The sequence below is a fragment of the Tubulanus polymorphus genome, chromosome 2 (assembly GCF_964204645.1).
Source record: "Tubulanus polymorphus chromosome 2, tnTubPoly1.2, whole genome shotgun sequence".
Classification (NCBI taxonomy): domain Eukaryota; kingdom Metazoa; phylum Nemertea; class Palaeonemertea; order Tubulaniformes; family Tubulanidae; genus Tubulanus; species Tubulanus polymorphus.
In genome coordinates, this window is record NC_134026.1 from 20675045 (window position 1) to 20696923 (window position 21879).

Here is a 21879-nt window from a genome sequence, read left to right on the forward strand (position 1 = left end):
GCTTCATAAGCTGCGAGTGAATGTAGGAGAGCTTTCCCTTTATCACAAAGTAAAATGATTTAGCAGTCAGAAGAAGCCTCTCATAGCGTAGCCCTTCTATCTGACACTAACGGGCAACTCCTACATGATAATATAGATGCTATGATTTTTTCTGCGTTAGAGTTATCTGTGTATAAGTAAGCTTTTTATTGCTATGTCTATCTCGCAATGTATAAGATGCAGTACCTGAAGGTACCAGAAGGAGGATTTCCGCACCACCATACATTCAGTAAGTTCAGGTTTATTTCATATCAATATTGGAAACTATATTGTTTTCGGTCGCATTTGTGATATTATCAATTTCTACCAATTCTTGGTAACTTAATAAATTGAAAACTTGGTAACTTGAAACGTGCTACGTAGGCAAGATGATGTTTATAGTTCGTATGGATCACGAGGACAGCGTTCCTAAGGGGTTGCTTTAACTTAACCTTCTTGTTGTCCTCCTGATCAGACGGCAGGTTCCAGCCATTTAAGCCGCGATCACGCGGGCGATTTTGGCCCGGGCCAAATTGGGCATGGAACAGCTGTTCACACGGGTGCCAAATGAAACCATGCCTGTTTGGCGCGGACCATATTTGCCACGACCAAAAACGTCGGGCCAGGAGCACAGGTCAAACCGAACTTAAACCGAAAAGTATATATGGAGGTCCGATCCATCTTATAGCGAAATCGTTACTTCGCTCTAAAATAGATTAAGACCTCCAACCATACTTTTATACTTTCCGGTTTAATTTTAACACGGAGTATCAACTTGTTAAAGCAGTGAGCGCAGTTGCCCTGTCACTGCGGCTGGCTTACTAATGGCTCAGGTGGTCGACCTGATTCAATACGGCAAGCAAATCATAACGAGTGATGCGCTGCCAATTTCTCTCGGTATCGGCAAAACAATTTGCATGACAAATCCATCCGCGGATCGTTCTCAAATTGTAGCGTATAGGGGACAATTTCATAGAGCATATTTCAACTACATCTGCTGCCGATCTCCCCGTGTTTCGACGACGTGAGAGAGTTATTATTCTTTGTCACGAGATCATCAACGAAGACTTCGCGCTATACCATCAAATCGTGCTTGTACGACAGGTAACTAACAATGCACTTGAAGAAATTAGATTGTGTATGGGAACTTTTTCTATATACGTTTTCTGAATAAAACGTTCACGTCATCATCATCACCATCATCATCATCATCATCATCATCATCATCATCATCATCATCATCACTGCCATCTCCACAATCACTTTATCCAGCATCAATACTGTCATCGTAGCCGTCCCCACCATCTTCTCCATCTCCACAATCACTTTCTCCAGCATCATCATTATCATCTCTGTCTATATGGTATATGACATTAGGCTAACGAAAATTGATACCTTGTTTCTCATTTCTGTTGAGCTTAAAAGTTGACCCGCTCCGCAGCCGCCTACATCCTGATGAACATGGCTTTTCTTTCGAATCGTAATCAGGCTGACCATAACCGACCAGGCAGCCATAGATAGCGAAGTGCGGTTTACAAAATGACCAGGCCGATTATGAGAAACAAGGCACGTTTTTTTGCCTTATATGATTTAGCTCTGTCGCATGCTTTTCTGATCGTCTGCACCGACAGGAAGAAGAGCTGAGCAAATACACAGGGTTTTATGCTCGACTGAGCATCGTTTGATGACATTGTCTGCGATGAGTTTTTTAGATTAACATCTCTGCTTTCGCTTTCTTCGGCTCTTCTTTTCTCGCGCGTCTTACACTCTCTCCTGGGCTGTCAAGTCTGAATCCGGTATGATAATCCGACAAACATATCCCGACCACTCGCACAAATACTAAACCGAGATTGCTAGATTATTTGACGACCCTGGGTCGAAACTAATCCGACAATTCAACTGGGTATTCTCCCTCGACAAGCGCATCACTGTAATTTACACGCGGCGGTTTACGTTCGAACTGATGCGTGCGTGTTATACATAAACAAATTCTAAGATAGGATAAATACGAACGAGTACGATAGCGGTACAAACGATGATTTTGATTGGGAGAAATATTTGGAAAAACTATGCACGATGCTTGCATCGTTGTAGTATCAGGTGAAGAGCGATTATAGATTGTCACCGTAGCATCACGCGTTTCTTACCCGACGGAAAGCGTCTGGTCGATGACGCAGTCTGGTTCGAAACCCACCGTCACGCTGACGCTGGCGCGAAACCTAGTTCCAATGCGCTAGTTTATCTTAATTAGAAAATAAGTGCTTAAGTTGCATTAATGAATCGGCTTTTGGGTACAATATAACACCAAAGATTGTTAATAACTACTACGATGGATGAATTGTAGTGGCCGAAGTGGTTACCAGCGGTGTGTCTGCGAAGAACAACTTATTCCGAGTAGCAAACAAGTATCATCTGTCGGATCTCGGTGAAACAGGATCGATACATGCGCCCGTTCATTGCGTTGGAATTACTTTGAATTCTATAAACAGTCTATTTGGATTGGTGATAACGTTAAGAATCTTTGAAACAGTTCCTCTCGGTACCGACTCATTCGGTCGCGACTGCGAATGACTGTAAACGTAAATAGTCTGTTTAATTAAACGAACATAAACTTTTCAAGACGATGTCAGTGTACCGCACGAAACGGCACAGCTGTATTCCGATAACCTCCTTGATGACTTGAATTAACAGTTAATTCTACTGATAAGGACGAGCAGCACTCGAGTGACACTCGCTCGCCGATAAGGTACCGAAGAAATTTCCGGTAATTCTTCGATACGTTAAATCGCGCCGAAAGAATGAAGGATATTCGCGTGCCATTCCGCTACCGCCTAAGCCTATACACATTGGGACGTGTATATTCACCAAGAGATGAGGTTACAATATCGTACGTGGCAGATGCGAAGACAGGCGGCTGAAAAATCGAGAGCGTCGAATGAAAATGCGCTACGTGCCTTATATAAAACGGGCAAAAGGTTTCATAGCGACATCGTATTGTTTACGAAAACAGACGAACTAATAAACGACGTTGAAATTTTGCATCTCTCGTTAAAGAATTATTCGGGCTATTGTACCGAAAATAATTCCGTTTCATCGGAAAACGGATACGCGCGATACGCGTTGCTGACGATCGGAATATTACTTCGCTGTTTATTAGCAGTATATCGCGTGATTTTTCGATACAATACTTGATCGAGGTAGATGGTGAAGTGTATAGTTGTGCATGTTCGAGCAACGGGTAGTTTTTGCACCGCAATGTACTAACTGGTTGCCATCGGAATAAGTCTTCCGGAATAATTCGGTGATAAATACTTCGTTGAAATCAGACGAAGCACACCTGTAGTGCGCAAATTAATCAGAGCAGGTGTATTATCTCAAATTACAACCGTCTAAACGAGCTCATCGACGGCTCATTTTACTTTTGTTTAATTTTTTTAATCAAAACACGCGCTCGCCGCGCTTGGCTAATTCGATCCGCTGATCACGTGGCGGTAATTGCTTAGTAACGGATTATCGATCGACGACGCGTTAACCAATCACATCATCGCGCCGACTTGCAGGGCTTGCAGAGTGAATTAGCGGTGATTTGCCTCGGATTTAAACGTTCTTAATCTGGGGAATACGCGCTTGCTCCTTTTGAAATGCGGTTAGCTACAGTTGAACGCTGCGGCATTTCATCCAAATCTCGGTAAAGCGTCAATTATATATTTCGAAGAATTCCCCGCGAAAAGGAATTATCATAGAATAAACACAGATTTTTGTTGGACGGTGATCGGGAGCTCGATTGATATAGCGCGAATGCATGGAACGACTACATCCTGCGTGGTTTTCGTAACGGATAGCACAAACATTGAGAAAAACTCGTTTTAGGTGCCAATTTTGTTCTAATCTGCCGCGGTCGAAATGATAGATCATCTGTTTCTGTGGTAAAAGAAGTTCAATCGATTTTCATCTCGACAATGTGGAGAAAAACGGACCGCGATTCCGACGACAGGGAAAGTTTATTAAAACACATCGGATGTAAGTCTTTACGGTTGTTTTTTTTAGATACGAATTAAGATCAGCGTTCAGTTTATGCAGGTGTTTCTTTGACTATGAACCTGTTAATATAATCTGCTCAAAAAGTCAAAACTAATTTCATGTGAAGATGGCACAATCTCTATCATAATCTAGGCCGGTTGTAGGATTGCCTTCGTTTCGTTTCGTGTCGTATCATATCATTCTTGCAATCCAAAGGGGAAGTTTTTAAAAGCCATAACTAGGTTGTTGCCTCGGTGTTTTGCTTTTTTCGTCGTTCGTACGACGGCACCAAATCTGTAAGGTACACGCATGCAGACGAAAACGAATCTTAAGCTGTTAACTTTCAATAGCAATCGATACTAACGAAAGCCTTTCGTTAACGAGGTGCCTCTGTGAGTGTTTTTCTGTTCTGACTTTCTCTATACTCGTCTTCTTCTCTGCATTTGTCTATACTGCTGCGTGTTCGTGACATTTCTAGATCACTTGTACCGATTCAGTCGTCGAACCCCTCGACTCGTTCTCTGCCTTTCATCGCCGTCTGCGTTCAGTTGCTCGATCGATACGGTCTTAACTCAATCAAAGCACCCGGTAATTTATTTATACCTAAAACGTATCCCTTTCGTCGTGCGACCGTCGTAAAAAGATATCGGGGCGAAAATGTGTAAATTGTTCGATGACAATCATTTTCTATCGGTTCATCATTTTGTTACATCAAGTCACATCAATTTGTATACAGCTTCCATTGCGCGACAGCCGACAACTTACTTTTTTACATTTTCCATTTGTTCAATATAGGAACAACAGGAAACCGAGTCAGTTCGATCGTGGGCTATAAATACGTCCAATCCCGTGGCACTTCTTTCACGTTTTACCATCGACTATTATCCGTGGAATTAATTTTTCAACCTTTAATTAATGAATCACCGATAAAATGCACGAATAGATAGAACTGTCATCGTGCAATCCATTAATAGCTCTTTCGACTTCTTTCGACTTCCTTCTCGGCGACCCTGGCTTGACGGGTTAAGTGCATCGGAGCTTTCCTCCCGATCGGCGAGGTAGTAATCTGATCGAAACACGCAAAACACCACACGACGAGCGCGATTTCTTAATTATGAATCATATTTATGAAACATGAAACGCCTTTTACTCGCAAACCAGCGTTCAAATTGGAACGAAATCACGGGACCGAATATGAGTTGTAACCTTCCTATATGTCGTGACAAGATAAACATCTTTGTTGCCGATGTTTACACGTTTCTCTTCTCAATTAAGCGTGTCTAATTAAGTCAGCCCACCGTAAAAGCATCGCGTGTTTTCAGGTTTGAACACGGTGCGGCATCTTTTGACCTGTTTCGTTAGTAAAGTGTAAGGCATCAATTATAAAACACGATCGTACATTTACTAACAAGATGTGCTTGTTTGTCACGTCATTATTCCCCTTTTCTGGGCGAAAGTTGTTTCGATAATTTTGGCTTATACCGCGCCTGTTCAAAGGATTTTGTTGTTTAATTAATATCATTGACTCCCGTTTTAAAGTAGAAACATTAAGTCTGGTGTTTTTATTTCGAAAACATCCTTGAATGCCTGTTTCATTGTTAACTTAAAATATATTTCAGTAAAGCAGTATTGACTTAGGCCCCATAACTCGGAGATTGACAAATCTGACATAATGATATAGATAAGGCTAAAACAAATGGTACCTTGTTACTGCTGATCGGCGGGGTCATTTTGTAAATCGCTATTAAATTTGTGATCTGTTCATTTCTATAGCTGCCGGGTCTGTTATGGTTAATGATGATTTTTTTTTAGTAATCTACGGTGCAGATAGACTAACTAACCTTAGCAGAAATTAGAAACAAGGTACCAATTTCTTTTAGCCCAAGCCACGTTATGCCTTTAGATTTGATTCAAATCAATGTAACTGATAATTATTGTTGTTGAACCAACATAAAACGTCACCCGTCTTCTAATAAGCTGTACTCGAATTGATTTGGATTTCTCTGATAGGTTTAGAAATTTGTAGGATGAGATGAAAGACTGACACTTCAACACAATGTTCAACCCACACATTACCCCAGTCCTTGTCTCATACTGCCGATTCGTGAAGTGACCTCTTATTTTATTGAAGACGTGTTTATTTGATTGATGATGGTAGAAATCATTATCAAATCACGAACTTTCTATCATGTATACTAGCTCAATTATTTATATGATGTAGTAAATAAGATATTCTCTGGACACCTTGGAAATTTTCTATGAGCTGATGGTAAGGCTATAAGTCTCTCTCTCACTCAAGACAAATCTCAAGTGATAAGCTTTTTTCTCCACTTAATGCCGATAGACGATAGTACTGTATATAAAGAAGTCGCGATTTTGTTCGCCCGAGGCAGGTCATTATCAACGCCTCGACGTGCTGACAGAAGTAAACTATCCGGCGTATGCACACAAACTTTATCCGAATCAGAAATATAATTGCTTTCTGTCAGGTTATACCAACCAGCCGGAACAGGTGAAGTTGCGCGAGCTACACTGTCTGCCGCTCTCATTGTCGGTACACCGGAGGATGGTCGGGGGCGCGGGCGTTTTGACGAACGAATTATCCGGTAATTTCAGCTCGTATATGAATGTCGTTTAATAATGCTATCTAAAATCTTTAGTCATATGTCGCCCGAGGTCGATTTTCCGCGAACCAATTTTTTGCTCAGTGCATATAGTTCTTTTCTCGTGGATGCCAGCGTTGTGGAATGTCAACTGAGCACTTTCCAAAGAGCGGCTGAAAAACGTTTGAAAGAAAGCGGGGTGTAGTCAATGGTTCATGGATTCCCTAATCCTGGTAAAGGCCATCCGACTTTCTTGGTCGAATATCCTTCTCCATCCTCCCTCGGCAGGGATTCGAACCTGATGATATCAGCTATACTCAGCCCCGGCACGAAACCCTGCCACACTAGACCGGGTGCGCGGGTACATTCGCAGGTTTGCCACAAAGCCTGCGGCACGAATCAGATTGCTTGTTGCATATATTGCTTATGCAAATTTCACAAACTCAGATTCAAATCTTTATTCAGCATAAACAAGTGCACTGTTTGCGACTGACATTCATACATATATACATGTTACAACAAAGTGTGAAATATAATAATCTTCATCTGGTGAACCAAGAACCGATAGAAACAGAAACAAATATGATAGACTATGTATGGTTTGAAAATTTAACAAAAATACTATTCAGATGTTTGGGTATACAATATACATATACATATATATATACAATGGTAGTTTCACGGAGAAGGAAAATCCGACCTAAAATAAAACGGGATTTCTGATTGGCTAATAATGACATCATCTGAACTGCGCATGTAGCTGCAGGTAACTTTGAATCGATCCAAAATTGTCGAGAGGACCCACGAAGTCTTGCATTATGCAGTAAAGCCTACGTGTACGTATAAACGATGCACACCGAATTTGCCTCGTTACGCCAAGTGTAGCATCGAACACGCTTAATCTATTTTATGTTCCAATAATCGCGGCTGGTTACTACGAGCAGTCGCAATCGGCATCAATGAGAAAGAGAAAAAAAACAAGATTGAGCAATTCACACCGACAATCGACGGTCGTCATTATTGAAGACATTTTGTCATCGAAAGTGCCCTACTTGACGACAACCGCACGGGGTATCGTAAATTCTCGGGTTTAGCGGTGGACCACTTGGCGTGTTACGATGATCTACCACTACCCCGCATCCTGCCAGATGGTGTAGATGTCGGGCTATTATCGTCCCGAGGGAAAAACGTCGAATTAACAGCGATTTGATGGCGATTTTCCGCGCAACGATTATTAAGAAATCGACGATAAAGGCCGTGATTTGTAATCGCCGTCGTCTAATACCCCACTTAGAGAGTAGTCGAATAAAACGCTATAATCCGTGTAAACTGTGTAGATGAATTAAGAAATGCCACAATATACTATCATATGATGATACACTTCATTAAAACGAAACCACAACGCTTAGGCCGTTGTTCCATTCCACAAGTACTCTTTTATCAGATCGAAGAATCCGTTTGCCTTCAATCGTACTCTATATTGGTCACGTGACCTTTTGGATAGTCCGAAACCTCCTTTCTGTCGAGGTGGTGTGAATCGGATTTCGTGTGGAGCCAACCGGAGATTTCGGATGGAGACTTCGGAGGTCATAAAATAGTACGCACCTGATGATGGCTGTAAGTCAACGACCGAAACGCTGTGGCTTCGTTTCAATAAATTGTATCATAAAAATTCTATCGTGGTACTTCTGAATTCACCCGCTTACAGTTTTCTTATTACATTTCGTAGCCACATGTCTAGAATTCCAATCAAACATCCACGACTCTGACTCATTATACATGTATAATACATATGATGTTTGTTCGAAACGCATTGCGGTGATTACGGTAAACGGTAAGATAGGCCAAATGTCAGGAACAATGTCGACCTCCACTTCATAAAGCGATGTCCTCGACGTTAATGCACGTAGGGGAGCTTACAGCTTTTACCCGAGAGATAATCCTTACCTAGACACATTAAACACTCGTCGCACAAAGAAAATAATAGCCGCCGTCTGTAGACCTGACATGTCAAGTAATACGTCGGCGCTGTCTCCATCATACTCACATCCACCTGAGAGACTAGATTTTCGAAATACCATTCTAAAAGATCGATTTAAAAGACTGGCAAACGTTTTTATCGATTGAACCATGGATTAAGAATTGAAAGTTGAACTCAAAAATGGATGATGGAGTTTTGCTATGAATAAATGACAATGACAATTTCCATTTTCCGTTTTGATGGTAATAACTTGTTCCGTAGCTTATATATGCATGTGCATCAGCCGAGATTTGGATTTAAATCTACTCGGGTTAAACCATGATTGTGTTATAAAGCACGTAGGCGTTTGTATTCGGTATTTTGTCAGTGACTGCAGATCTGACACAAGCAACGATGGTCGTTTTCTAACTCAAATTCTCTCGGTTGATTCGATGCGATAGTGCACACGTAGTACACAGATGCGTTCTGTTTACCGTGGGTACCTTGGAATAAACTAGTTTTCTCATTTTTTTCCGAGTTACAAAAGCAGAATTAATCTCAAAATCACCTTTAACTAAGAAAACGAGTTTATTCCGAGTTAGAAACAACTCGGAATAAACCTCTAAAAATCCATTTCAACTAAAACAAAAGTTAATGCCTAGGTACGAACTCAGAAAAAACCTCGAATAAACTTCAATTTTTAAAAATAGATAGATGTTTGTCCCTAGGACGCTTTCGTATGTACCCATCTTCTTTATCAGGGAAACATCAGCAATAACGTATATGAATCGATGAATTCTGTATGAACACTACTAACGCAGATATATACAACTGGTTCTACGTAACAATGTCGCAATACTCGTTAGGATACGGTGTATCTAACGCCCTATCCGTTAGAACGATGATCAAGGTGACCTCATAGCCGAGGAACTGTGTCGAATTCAAAAAGTTGTCTCGACAAAATTTAGCTATCGCCCCTAGAAACAACATATCCAAAATGCAATGGGCCCATGGTAATTTTTCGGAGTTCGAGTATGAGCCCGAGATCCGTTGTCGCCTATGGCTTGTCTTCTTCAAGTTCGCAGACATTCCTCGGACAATCGACAATCTAACAACGCCATCGATATCATTCTTGAATATCATCATCTTTTGTCGTTTCAGATACCGCGGTGTTAGTTGAGTGTGAAATTCACCAAAACAATGGCCTCGGAGGCAGTCAAGAAGAGATCTCGTTGGACGTCAGCAAATGTTCACGGGAGAGCCCTGAACATCATATTATTACTTCGAACGGTCGACCGTCGTCGATGATAGAAGACGGCAATGGAATTATACTCGAGGACCTGCAGATAACTGCTCATAAACTCGACGAAAAATACCGATTCCACGCGTTCGTGTCGTACAACGCCAACGACAGGCCGTGGGTAGAAAACGTCGTCAAAAGACTAGAAGGCGAGCCGTACTGTTTTCAGCTGTGTTTCGACGAACGGGACTTCGATCGGAAAGTGTCCGAGATTCAGAACATCGTATGCTCGATCATGTTGAGCGAACGAATCGTGATCATATTATCGCCGAGCTACGTGGACAACTCGTGGCAACAATACGAAGACACTATTGCCCACATCACGTCGATATCTCAACACAAACAACGAGTGGTCCTCGTCGTTCTGGAAGAATGCGAAATTCCCGACGCGCTGAAGTCGTTGAATTTCATCTACGCTCAGAACAAGAACCACTGGAATAGACTGCTGCTGTCGCTGAGACATGGTTTGTATCATATTCCGATGCGGGGTTAAGTTCCTAGGCAATAATCATACGCTATACACACCGCACCCCCTCGGCTTACCTGACTTCGCCCCGTGTTTTTGTTCGTTTGAAATTTAACCGTCACCTTGCCCTTGTTAACGGTTTAATCTTGTCAGTTTAGAAGTCTGTGAAATCGTATCCCATACATGAAATATGAATAGAAAGAACATCGCTTAAACTTTAAGAGCATTATGCGCCGCCTCTAACACCACTTCATGCCATCTTTCTATCCACATCTTTTAAGTTCTTTATCGGATACATATATCGTGTATAGAGGCAGACATATTCAAAAACTCCTTAACATCTGATTTTCCTCATAAACGCTCGCGGTGCTCCGACTAGTTTTGCCCAACATAAATGTACGCGTAAAGGCCAAATTCAAAACAGACGAAATCTCGACGAATCAATTGAGATCGATTCTAATTTAACAACCGATTTTTCTTTCATGAACTACTATGATTTTCTACTCGAAACTCGAAGCAATTGATTAATTTATCTCAATTAATTCGAGGATAGAAACAGAGAGAATTGCGACACGTTGTGATTTCACTGGCGACGGTATATAAGACCGTAATGAGCTTACGGGGTATATTTCGAAAGCGTTATTCGTCGGATAAGATATTCGAATATCGGTACAATATAAACGAACGTTGTTTAGCGTTGATTGATCAGCGTTTGTAACAGTTGTAGCGCTGGAATTTACGCAGCGTGAATTCTTTGAATCGAGTTTGTAAATAGGCAGGTGTCATGGTTACTAGAAGGTTTTCCGTCTTGAATGGGCCACATTTCTCATTCTTGAATTCTGGAAAAAGATAGTAAAAATAGCCATTTATCGATGCCAACGGAGCAGCAAGCCAGAGCTATTTCCGACGTCAAAACAAGCGTGCAGGGGGAACCAGTTAACTCTAATGCTGAATCTTGTCCATCATGAAGCATTAGCAATTGCTTCCTCGAAGCGCCGCGAGTTGCGTTCAGTGCCTAAGCGCATAACCTTTTAGCACTTTAAAGATGTATTGTAACTTCTCAATGCACAACGAAAGCTAAGCACTGCTTATAAAGTAAATATTTTGAGCAAGCTTTTACATAGTTTGTGTTGGTTTTGTTTTCAGATGGAGTCCACTCGAGCGAATCAACTAGTACAATGTGGTCGATCGTATCTACGCCTCTCGGTAAGTGCCGGACAGAACGTTAAAATGAAAGAAACGAGATTACGCTGACTTAGCGTTCTCATTTCGCGTCGACCCCGTCACATAATCATTTCTACCGTTACACGACCAGCTTTTAGCAAAATAAGCAATCCAACATCGTCTTTGACTATAGATAAAACCATCGGAGGGTCGTCGGTGGTATTGATATGGCACTGACCCACAGACAAATACTACGTACGTAACAAGATAAATGAAATTCAACAATAGGAAGAAGGCAACGATTTTTGAAGCTTGATGAAAACATCATTGACCCGGGAATCAAATTTTGTGGCCGCATTCAGATCAGGTCATGCGTGCTCAATGATGCAATTGTTTGCTTACGAAATCATTCTGGTTGGCACATAAATACGTGTCATTTGTGCTAATGAAATCAAATCACGACTTCGTTGGGTTAATAACATTTTTAAGCTTATTTTGAAAACAGTTTAAAGCAAGCGATTCCTGAGTGCTAGAACTGGACAAAAGTAACAAAAGTAATTATTTGGATGTAAACACATAACTGTAACCTTTTTTAGTGTAAGTAACATTAGGTGTTGGAATACTATAATGGCGTTGTCTCGTGACTCGTCACTCAGCCCGCATTACTGTGTTTAGATATAGCAACGTACGTATCACATAAAAAGGTAAACAACGCGGGAAGTACATTGTATACATAATTTCCGGTTTCCGCTAGAAATATATGACTCCCCACCATATTTCGATTGACAAGTGATACAGGTTTATTTTTGTTGATTTTTTTCTCATTTTCTGGTTAAGTTGATACGGGAATACTAGAATCTTTCGTGAGTTCCATGAGTTTTAAACCATAACCGGGAATGGACCTACGAAGAATCCTGCCATAAAGTAGTATTGGCGTAATTGGCTAATAGGAAGGAATGTTTTAATTGCCTCAGTGCTGTGAAAGGTTGCATTCCGTGGGATAGACGAAGCTCGAGTTAAATATACGTGAATGAAATTAAATTTCGACCAGGCTCGTAGAAAGGAATTTTAATGGGCGGAAGAGAGCTTTGAGGAACCAATTATTTCCATAAACTTGTAAATGTGTAAACGAGTTCATCTCTCCTTATGATTAACTTAAAGGGTGTTCAATCCTGGCGCGTTATAAAAGTCTCGTTCTCCGTCGAGAATTAATTGTTTAACGACGACATCGCGTCGAATCATCGAACGCATCCCAAGCGGAATTAACAGATCATCTCCTGTTAACTAATCAACGGTTCGCACACGTTGTCCTAGTAGTAAATCAATTAATGGTTGGCGGAATGACACGCGCAGTGATTCGCCGGAAGCCGACGGGTGAAGACGTGTCAGTGACAGCAGCGGAAATAATGTTCTCGCGGCGCGGCGCGCTCGACTCGACGAAATTACGGCGAATTCGCCGAAATCGAGTATCGATCTTTATAAAATGACGAGTCTGAAAAGGCAAAACCGTAAAGAATAAAGAAATGAAGGTTGCGTGTCTGAAAAATATATAGCTTTGAAATATGTCCTTTGGGTTCGCCGCTAAACTCGTGTCGAAACTGAAGTTATTTTCCCATAGATTGAACGAGGAATTCATGAACCGGGTTGCGTTATGTTTAGGATGGGCTAAATATGATATCGAAGTCAAGACGGACGACGAGTTCAAATTTCCGTAATGTCCGTGTTAAACAAAAGCGAATAAAATAATTGAACTTTCATCGATAAGTTAGTTCATGGCAAATTTCTACTGTGCTTACTGGATTTCGTTGGAATTCCGCTGTGCTTACTAGATTTCGTTGGAATATACCGAAAAAGGGAAATGAAGGATACGACATCTAACCGTTGGTATCCTTAAGGTTACATTATGGGACCTTAAGGATACAGCGTATCGTATGGTGAACGATACGCTGGTCCCTTGTGGCTAAGACGATTCGCGTCGTGCCAATTTCAGTTTCAATTTATTCATGATAAAACCAAAGTATAAGATTGTGAGTGAAGAAAAACAACAACAAACAAACAAAAACAGAAAGAATGCACAATGAAAAAAAAGATAAAGGAGAAAGAGAAGTAATACAATATCTAATATACATACAATATTCTTAAGTGATATTTACAAGCCCTATATAAATTTCGCGATATTTAAGAAGATTTGTTTATTGCCAGGTACGGATTGACAGGGCTCTGTGTGACCGCGGCTACTATACGTGGCCAATCATTAAATATATGTTCATGACATTAGAAACCGACACGTCCGACAATTGACCGTATGTCATAAAAACAATTTGTAAGAGTTGTTTGCTTTATTTTCTCAAACAAATTCAGAAACGAGGTCCGGAAATATATGAATGATTAGGAATGAAATCTGGAATTTCTAAGAAACGAAACGTTCGATTGTAGTATCATATTGTTTATGAAAGAGTGGGGTAGGTGGTAGGTCCTGATCAGTGGCTCTGCTTCGAACCACTATAGCAGGGCCGCGTTCATCGTGTATATATATATGCACATATATTCCTTGTCGATTTGGGAAATTTCCGTCACAATCAACGAAACGCAAGGTGAATTCGGTACGTTAGCGATGATCATCACTTCTCGGTAGCCAATTCTCTGTAGAACCCAAACGTCGCAAATAGATCAAATAAACTACACGCCACAATTGATGTCGAAAGTATGTTCCCCGGTTTATACTTGTCGCTCGCGATTGTGAGTGAGTGTGTGTATGTGTGCGGATATGACGAAGTAGCCGGGGATGTCACGATTCGATAGCATAATAACTGCAATCAGGCAGAATTTAAGACTAGCCATCGCGTCGAATCAGACTATCCATTTAGAAATCAAATTGTCGGGTCTCAGTTAAGGGCTCTGGGGATATTTTATTTGCCACCATATACGTCTCTGTTTGTCTCGGGGGATGTTGAGCATATGATTCGAACATAGTTTCACGCAGAGAAAGTAATGAATTTTGCAGAATTCGCAATATTGCGTCGCTATGTGCGCATGTGCCTATATTGCAGATGTAGGTAAAAGGGTGTACAGAAATAATGCCACCGGAAAAAATTCCACCAAATTTTGCAACATACGAAAAAAAATACTGGTAAAAATGCCACTTTTGCGTGGCTTGAATGAAATTATTCTGATACAAAAATAACTCTGTCCAGTGCTTTATTTCTACATTGAACATTTGACCTAGACCCCGTCTTGCAGAAGTTCGTATTTTCTAACGGGAACGGTGACGTTTGCTGCTATGTAAAAAAAAACTTTAGTTCAAAATCCCTCCTCGATGGCACGTCCGACCATCATACACATTCCTGCGTGGTTATATTTTCAGGTTTCAGTAATGGACAGTTATTGGGCACGGTCAGCGCAGAAATTCATGGTTGTCTGAAATCGAGCCTCGTATTCAACAAAACCGAAGTACCCAATGCATTCTTCAGTCAAGAAATTAACGTACGTAGTTGTTTGGGCAAGTGTAAGTTTCCATCGGTTGAAGGACGTAGACAATTTATGCGTTGCGGGTGGATAAATTTGACTTTCAGTTTACGCTTAATGATAAATGCGGGGTATGAAAAAATGAATGAAAGATCAAATTTGACACTTTAGAATTATTGTTGCAGTTGAACACATCCACTTTCCCGGGAACCATCTTCGTGCGTGTCGAGATTATTTTTCACGAAATCCATGTCTGCCACGCAGAAATGCGAGATCTTCGATAATCAATAACGGTTCAGCATCTATCCGTCTGCAGAAATGAAATGGATTTGATGGATTTGAATTTTCGGAGTAAAACTATACCACCACTTATATAGAAACCGATTGTCGCGAAATAGAAAAAAATTATCGGCAATGCCTTTTTCGAAATTGCGTTATACCGATGGCGCGTGTGAATATATTTCGTATTTATAGTTTCGAAAAGATGTGGATCCACGCGAGACGGGTTTTAACTGTCGCAAAGTGGTATATAGTTAATGATTTATTCGTCCGCAAGCGAAGCCGGCGGCAATGGGGAGGGATTTGCGACGCTTTCCCGGCAATCCGTAACCGATATACCAACCTTTAATCCAATAGAGAAACTTAACGCCGGCGACAACACGCGCGACATCGGCGACTATATCGTATAACAGCGTTTTGAGTGTGTATTAGAGAAAAGCGAAAAACTTTCGAGAGAAAATGAAGCGCTTCGGGCGTGGTTATAATTGCTTGTTTCGACAACAAAAACATCGTATCGGCCCGTAGCGATCGTGTTACGGGCGTTTATCGCGAACTGATGAAATGTAACTTCGTCCCTTGTTGTCGTTTTGATGGAAATTATGATGGAATTATTGACTGACGCACGCTCATACATCGGTTAATATCGGCAGTTAGTTCGTCGACTGTTCGAAACCTTATTATCTGTTCGGCGTCGTCGTCGTGTACGTGGTTCGTTAACTGGATCACAACCGCGGTGTGTGTTCATCGTTCAACTTAATACTTCGTCACAGATATGCGCGAATCATTAAATAATTAATACTTAGCCGTCGCCGTATATTCATCGGCGCGTCATTCCGTTTATAGATTTCCCATTTATGAAAGACGAAGAAGCCAGGGCAACACCGATAACTTGCGGCATTCGTATTCTTTGAGAAAGCCTCGCACTAAAGAAAATTACTAAATCATCAATATTGGCTACATTGAAATACGTTTAATTACAATAGGGACGTTTCCAGTTACCAGACGCCTTTCTCACGATACATGACTTTAATTTTTGTGTTAAAAGGGAGATGGAAGACAATAATTCGCGCTAAAGGTTTTACTGTAAAAGAATGTTAAAATTTGTCCAACATTATACGGAACCTGTGGGACCGCCTCGAAATGGCGCCTGGTAACTGGCAACTTCCCATCGTGAAATTAAAATTCCCGGCAAATGAAACTTTACCAGGTTTGTTTATCATGTGAGATTTGAGAAAATTATTACATCCGGCGATGGCCCCTGGGTGTTCATGAATTTCTCTCCTTAATTCAATATATGTATCTAAATTCCGAGTATCTCCACAGTTCATTATGGTGCTTAATATCAATCGCCTACGTATCTATTATTTACAGATTACTGACGGTGAATACGTGAAGCTAATTGAAGGTCTAGGATGCGAAGATTACGGTCGTTTACTGTCGTGGATACATTCAACCGTCCCTACTATCATTCTGTTATCGTTTTTCGCCGCTTGGTGCGTCGCTTTCATCTGTATCATAGTCTTATTCCCCGAAAATACTCCCAGTAAGTATTACAGCTAACATGGAAATGATATTTCTATGATTCACTCGAAAAGCTTGGAATAATCTGGCACGTATGATAAAACTATCGTTTAAACTTTCCGTTGGAACATCGAGTTTTTCGAGCGAATGACTTCATATATCGCAATATAAAATCGGTCCCCGCGTATGATCCCTCGGCACATTCTGATGATATCGCCGTCTTGACTTAAGTTTCCGTCGAATTACTGGACCATCGATCGGGGTGTGAGCGAGCTGTATAGATGACAGGAACCCGTGTGAGATAGATAGATTAAACTCGATCGATCTCTTCTTCTGTCGTAAGGTGTAATTTCCTTTTAGTCAGTATACACCCCCAGATTCATCGAGGCCACTTAACGACAAGATACCGTCATCTGAAGAGCTGCGTTGATGAAGAGCCCTTCAGGCGCTAATTCGGGTCCCTATTAACGGGTTCTTTCGCATCATCGCCAGATTTCCGGGATCGCCTTTCGGTTTGAACGAGATTCATTTGCGCGCTTTAATAGCATCGACAATCTGAAATGATGGTTCAAACCTCGATGTGTTATGAAAATCTATATTCTGTCAAATTTACGCTACTGACGTCAGAAAAAGAATTGATCTTTCCATCTTTTGATAAATAATCAACAGTTGACGGGCAAAATGCATCTAGTGATTCATTTTAGAGACGACCCATACCACGATTGCGTTGTGAGTTAAAATTAGGTTCATTTCCAAATATTCGATTTTAAAGATCCTTAGATCTAAATAACCTTGTAGAACTAGGTCATGTATAGAAAAAATTAATGATTGATTTACGCTCCAACCTGAGCAGTCAACCTAATAATCAAACCTTTAGGAAGAAGGTGTATCCCAGTTCAGGTATGCCAGTACATCCTTGCCGAATATTAAAAGGAATCCTCCACCGTGTTTGGTACCCTTACTCCAGACAAGAACAATCCTATTTCATCATAACTTAAAGCCTATACTAAAACTATTGCAACGTTTATGTGACAACTTTTTCATTCTAGGTATTATTTTTGGGGCCCTGCCCTATACGCATATTCAAGCTACTAACCTAATTGTGGTCTTTTACCATCAAATTATCATAATTGTATTTAGATGATGAGATGATCTGTATTTGATTATAGGTACACTCCCTGTTCGTTTATGCGTTTTTGTACTGCCCGCTATTCTGATAGTGGGTGGATGTTTTCTCCGGTGGCGAAAGGTCAGACAGGGTAAAGAAGAGGTAAGTCTTCGAATTTTATTCACACATGCTACATTTGAGTCGTGTTGAAAATATGCTATTTCCAAGAATTTCAAATCGTTGATCTTGCTGTTTACCAAGATAATGTCCTCAGAAATGGGGATATCTGCAGTTCATCAGTTTACTTTTACATTTATATTTTTACATGCCTTATAAAAGTATCATTTCTTTCAGTTTTCTGTGAACATGTTCAGTCGAAGCGTTTTGATAAACAGAGATTTATATTTGCAAAGTCGACCAGTCATTGCATCCACTTCCAGGACCAAAGACGATCATTTTAATGTATCCTTTCAATTACATTACACTGATTTTAGGCAACTTAACGCTTAAAAAAGAAAATGTTCAGCGGCCTAAGGAAATGACATTGCTGCATTACACTGCGCATGTACATTAATAGTTTTCCGAATTTTGGAGGCATGTGAGGGGTGTTTGAAAGTTGAAACTGTGGTGAGAGATTAGGACTGCTATGTACCAGTAGTCCATGTTGCAAGCGAGTGTTTTGTCACAACTTTTTTGGATTTTCCTCAATTCCTCCTATAAACTTAAGTCACACTATATCATAATCTACTATCATGACTACAACGTTGTACCAATTATTTATACAAATTATTCAAATTAACTCTAAAGGTTTCTGACTGATATATTTATCATACGTTATATTTTCTGAGCTGTCTGCAGATCTACTTCCTTTTTTACAACCGAGTTGAATGTATAGTAAGTATTTCAACGCAAATCAGAACAAATTAAATCCTGGGGTCAAACTATATGAAATGAGTGTGAATTTGATTTTTCAAAAGTCATCGGAGCATATCATTTTATCAATCTTACTGTTCCATTATAGGACGAGCCTCTGCACCCGTCATATAGTCATTGCTAATTAGATGTCCAGTTTTCTGGCAATTGTTTTAGATTTTATGATGACGTAGCCTTGATGGGTATAAAACCCAGGGGCACACGTCTCTCTCTCTCTCTCCTATGGTCACATGCTGGGCTCTCGTTCGAGTGTCAACTTTTAAATAAAACAATCGACCTTGCAATCAACAACCGAAGTTTCTCATTCCTGGGCTCGGACTCATCCATTCTCGATCATCTCTCGATTATTTGCTAAATCACAACCAAATGCATTAAGCTGTTATTCCTTTTTTCAGGAACATATAACCTTGTTTTTGCACCATTGCAACGATAAAGACGTAGTGAAATTGTCGCGGTTAATCGAGGTTTATACGGCTTGTTCCAGTTATATGGAAGGGGTAAGGACCATTCACTCGCGCATTATAGATATCAAATACCGAGACAAAATGTCGATCTTTAATTAGAAAATTCGAAATAAAACTCGAATTACCGAAAACAATAGTATGCAAAACATTTCCGAGTCTATCGCGGGATTCTGTCCCCGCGGGCATCTCGTCTGCCGCGACATTATGCAAATCATGGCAAACTGATCAGACTAATTTGCATAATGATTTGCATTTTTTCAGAGTAGCATAGCGGAACGTTTAGCTGTGATGATGAGTTCACCATATGCTATACAGATGGTCTTCAAAAAGTTACCTCATCCGCTCGAACAGCGTCACACTCGTAAGCGCCAGTGTCTGTGTCAATTCGTCGAGGAATTTCTGACGGCGTATCTGCCGTGTTTACGCCACGAGGGGGCGTTCGATGTCGGACACTTGCAAATATTGTTTCTACGCTATTTGAACTGCCATTTCAAACCGGACCCCGTTATTATGCATACACTCGGTATCGGGGTAAATCATTTGATGCCGTAGTTACCGATTGCGTAAATATTTCAAGCCCAGCTAAAAAGCGATTTTATTGTTCATTATAAGCGTACGTCTGGGACGCATTAGTCTGCACTAAAACAACCAGACCTTCAAAAACCCGATTCGTGGTATCTTGTTTCGTTAATGATGTACAGTTAGATCAAGTTGTTATTTTATTTTGTTTTCTTTGATCGTTGTTTTCAGTGTATTTAGCTCTAAAACAAAACCATATATATTGAATATATAAATGTTAATGTTGCAATTATTTGTATTTAAGTATTGGTTTTTGGGGGTAAATGGTGACCAAATTGTTTATATGAACTGACTCGTTCTTACGTTATAAAACTTTATACTATAAAACTGGGGTTGAACCACTGGCAGTCGAGGATGTAAGATGTGTATACATAATTTTTATCATCTACTGAAAATAAAGCTTCGAACATTGACGTTTTTCTTGTAATTGTTTGTTTGAGTTTCTTTTTTCTCTCCAAAGATTTACTCGAACTAGCGACATTATTCCACCACAGGAATAAGGACTTATCACTGGACGATACCAACGAACTCAGAACCTGATATCGACTGTCGATCGATTTTATACGTGGTGGAGTTGAAATAGTTGCAGAACATCGCCCCCTTAGCGGAAGGTGGCTTACACCACAACCTTTGTTGCTCCACAGATTGACTCAAGAAAACAGTGACTCAAACTGCCATATTACGGAAGCGCGGAGACATCATTTACGAATATTAGACATTCATTTTATGTCGAGTTATATCTTAACAGAAAATCATTTACGGTTAATAAAAAATTGTGCCGATTTTAAGTCGAGTTATTATCTCGACCTTAATTCATTTACAATTGATAAAAAGTTTTGTCGAATTTATGTCGAGTTATTAATAAAAAGATTTGCCGTTGTTTTGTTGATTTTTACCATTTACGCACCCTTTCCCGTCAAGATATCGGCAAGCTGCTGATAGTTGCAACTGAGGGCAAGATATCTTGCCATTAGTTCCCCCTATTCTGAATAGACGGCGTATGGGTTTATTGCTTCTAAACATTATTTCTACGTTCAAGCAGTGTCCAGCAACAATCTACGAATAATTTGCACTCAGATAGAGTGACCTCGATCGCTCTTCTCGATCTTTGAAAGGGTGCACTTTAGGTGTTGACAGCGCAATATGGGCGCGTGTCTTCTGAAGACCCCTGGCAAGTTGGAAGAATTATAAACCCACAAGGGTCCTGCACTTTATCCAACCCATCGTCTATGATTTATTGAAGGTTTTTTCATCAAACCACTTCAAATAGTATTTATAAAATATCCATGGATAATTAACTAGATGATGGAAATTCATTTTTTGATAAATTTGACCATTCGTTGACCCCGTTTTTAGGGTCCCTAACAGGACCCCTGAGTCCAATCATCTAATAAAGGAGTTTCCAGTTTCTAGGCGCCATTTTGTGGCGGTCCCTCGAGGTCCCCATTGTTGCGATGATTTGCGCTCATTTTTAAAAAACATATGTTTAGATTGAATATCATATAGTTCTGCAGTCCCTTGCTCGATGAACTTAATTTATACACCATTTTGAAGGAAATGAAATGCATACCACTCATGGATGGACACTAGAACAAAATCTCAGTTTTTATATATATTTGAATATGCGGCGCAGCTTAAAGTAGCCCAACTAGACGTTGACCCCCTAAAACAGAATATCAAATGGGGGACAGGAGCCCCTTTGAATATAATATTGGAATTTTATATCAGTAAGGTTATCTGGTCGATGTTTTCAAGCAAGAAGGTTGAGATTCAGTAAATTCATCGTATGATCCCAGGATGAGGGATTACCAGAGAGAGATATGTGTTGAAATATGTCCTAAGCGTTTTAATTGACTGGCACATTTCACCATGGACTCTAAAACGTTTTGGGCCATCATGATTTCACCGAACACAAAATCGGCGCTAGGCTGGACGGGCTACATGCGACAATTCCCCAACTGGGCCGTTCAAACTTCAAAGCTGGACAAACCGGATCCCG

The 21879-nt window shown here is 40.5% G+C and overlaps 1 protein-coding gene across 1 annotated transcript; it reads left to right on the forward strand.

Moving 5' to 3' along the window:
* The first annotated feature begins 3977 nt into the window (after positions 1 to 3977).
* LOC141899026 (uncharacterized) lies at positions 3978 to 20220 on the forward strand. The gene is made up of 10 exons (XM_074785178.1): positions 3978 to 4038; positions 9763 to 10365; positions 11514 to 11573; positions 14896 to 15014; positions 16647 to 16818; positions 17966 to 18066; positions 18259 to 18366; positions 18763 to 18798; positions 19233 to 19334; positions 19563 to 20220. Exons 1-10 carry the CDS (start codon positions 3978 to 3980, stop codon positions 19851 to 19853), a joined length of 1653 nt encoding a protein of 550 aa, XP_074641279.1. The 3' UTR covers positions 19854 to 20220.
* The last annotated feature ends 1659 nt before the right edge of the window (positions 20221 to 21879 follow it).

Coding starts and splice junctions, on each gene's coding strand:
- LOC141899026 (XM_074785178.1), top strand. CDS start 3,978: ATGTGGAGAAAAACGGACCGCGATTCCGACGACAGGGAAAGTTTATTA. Junction 10,366..11,513: donor GCTGCTGTCGCTGAGACATG/GTTTGTATCATA, acceptor TTTTGTTTTCAG/ATGGAGTCCACTCGAGCGAA. Junction 16,819..17,965: donor ATTCCCCGAAAATACTCCCA/GTAAGTATTACA, acceptor ATTTGATTATAG/GTACACTCCCTGTTCGTTTA.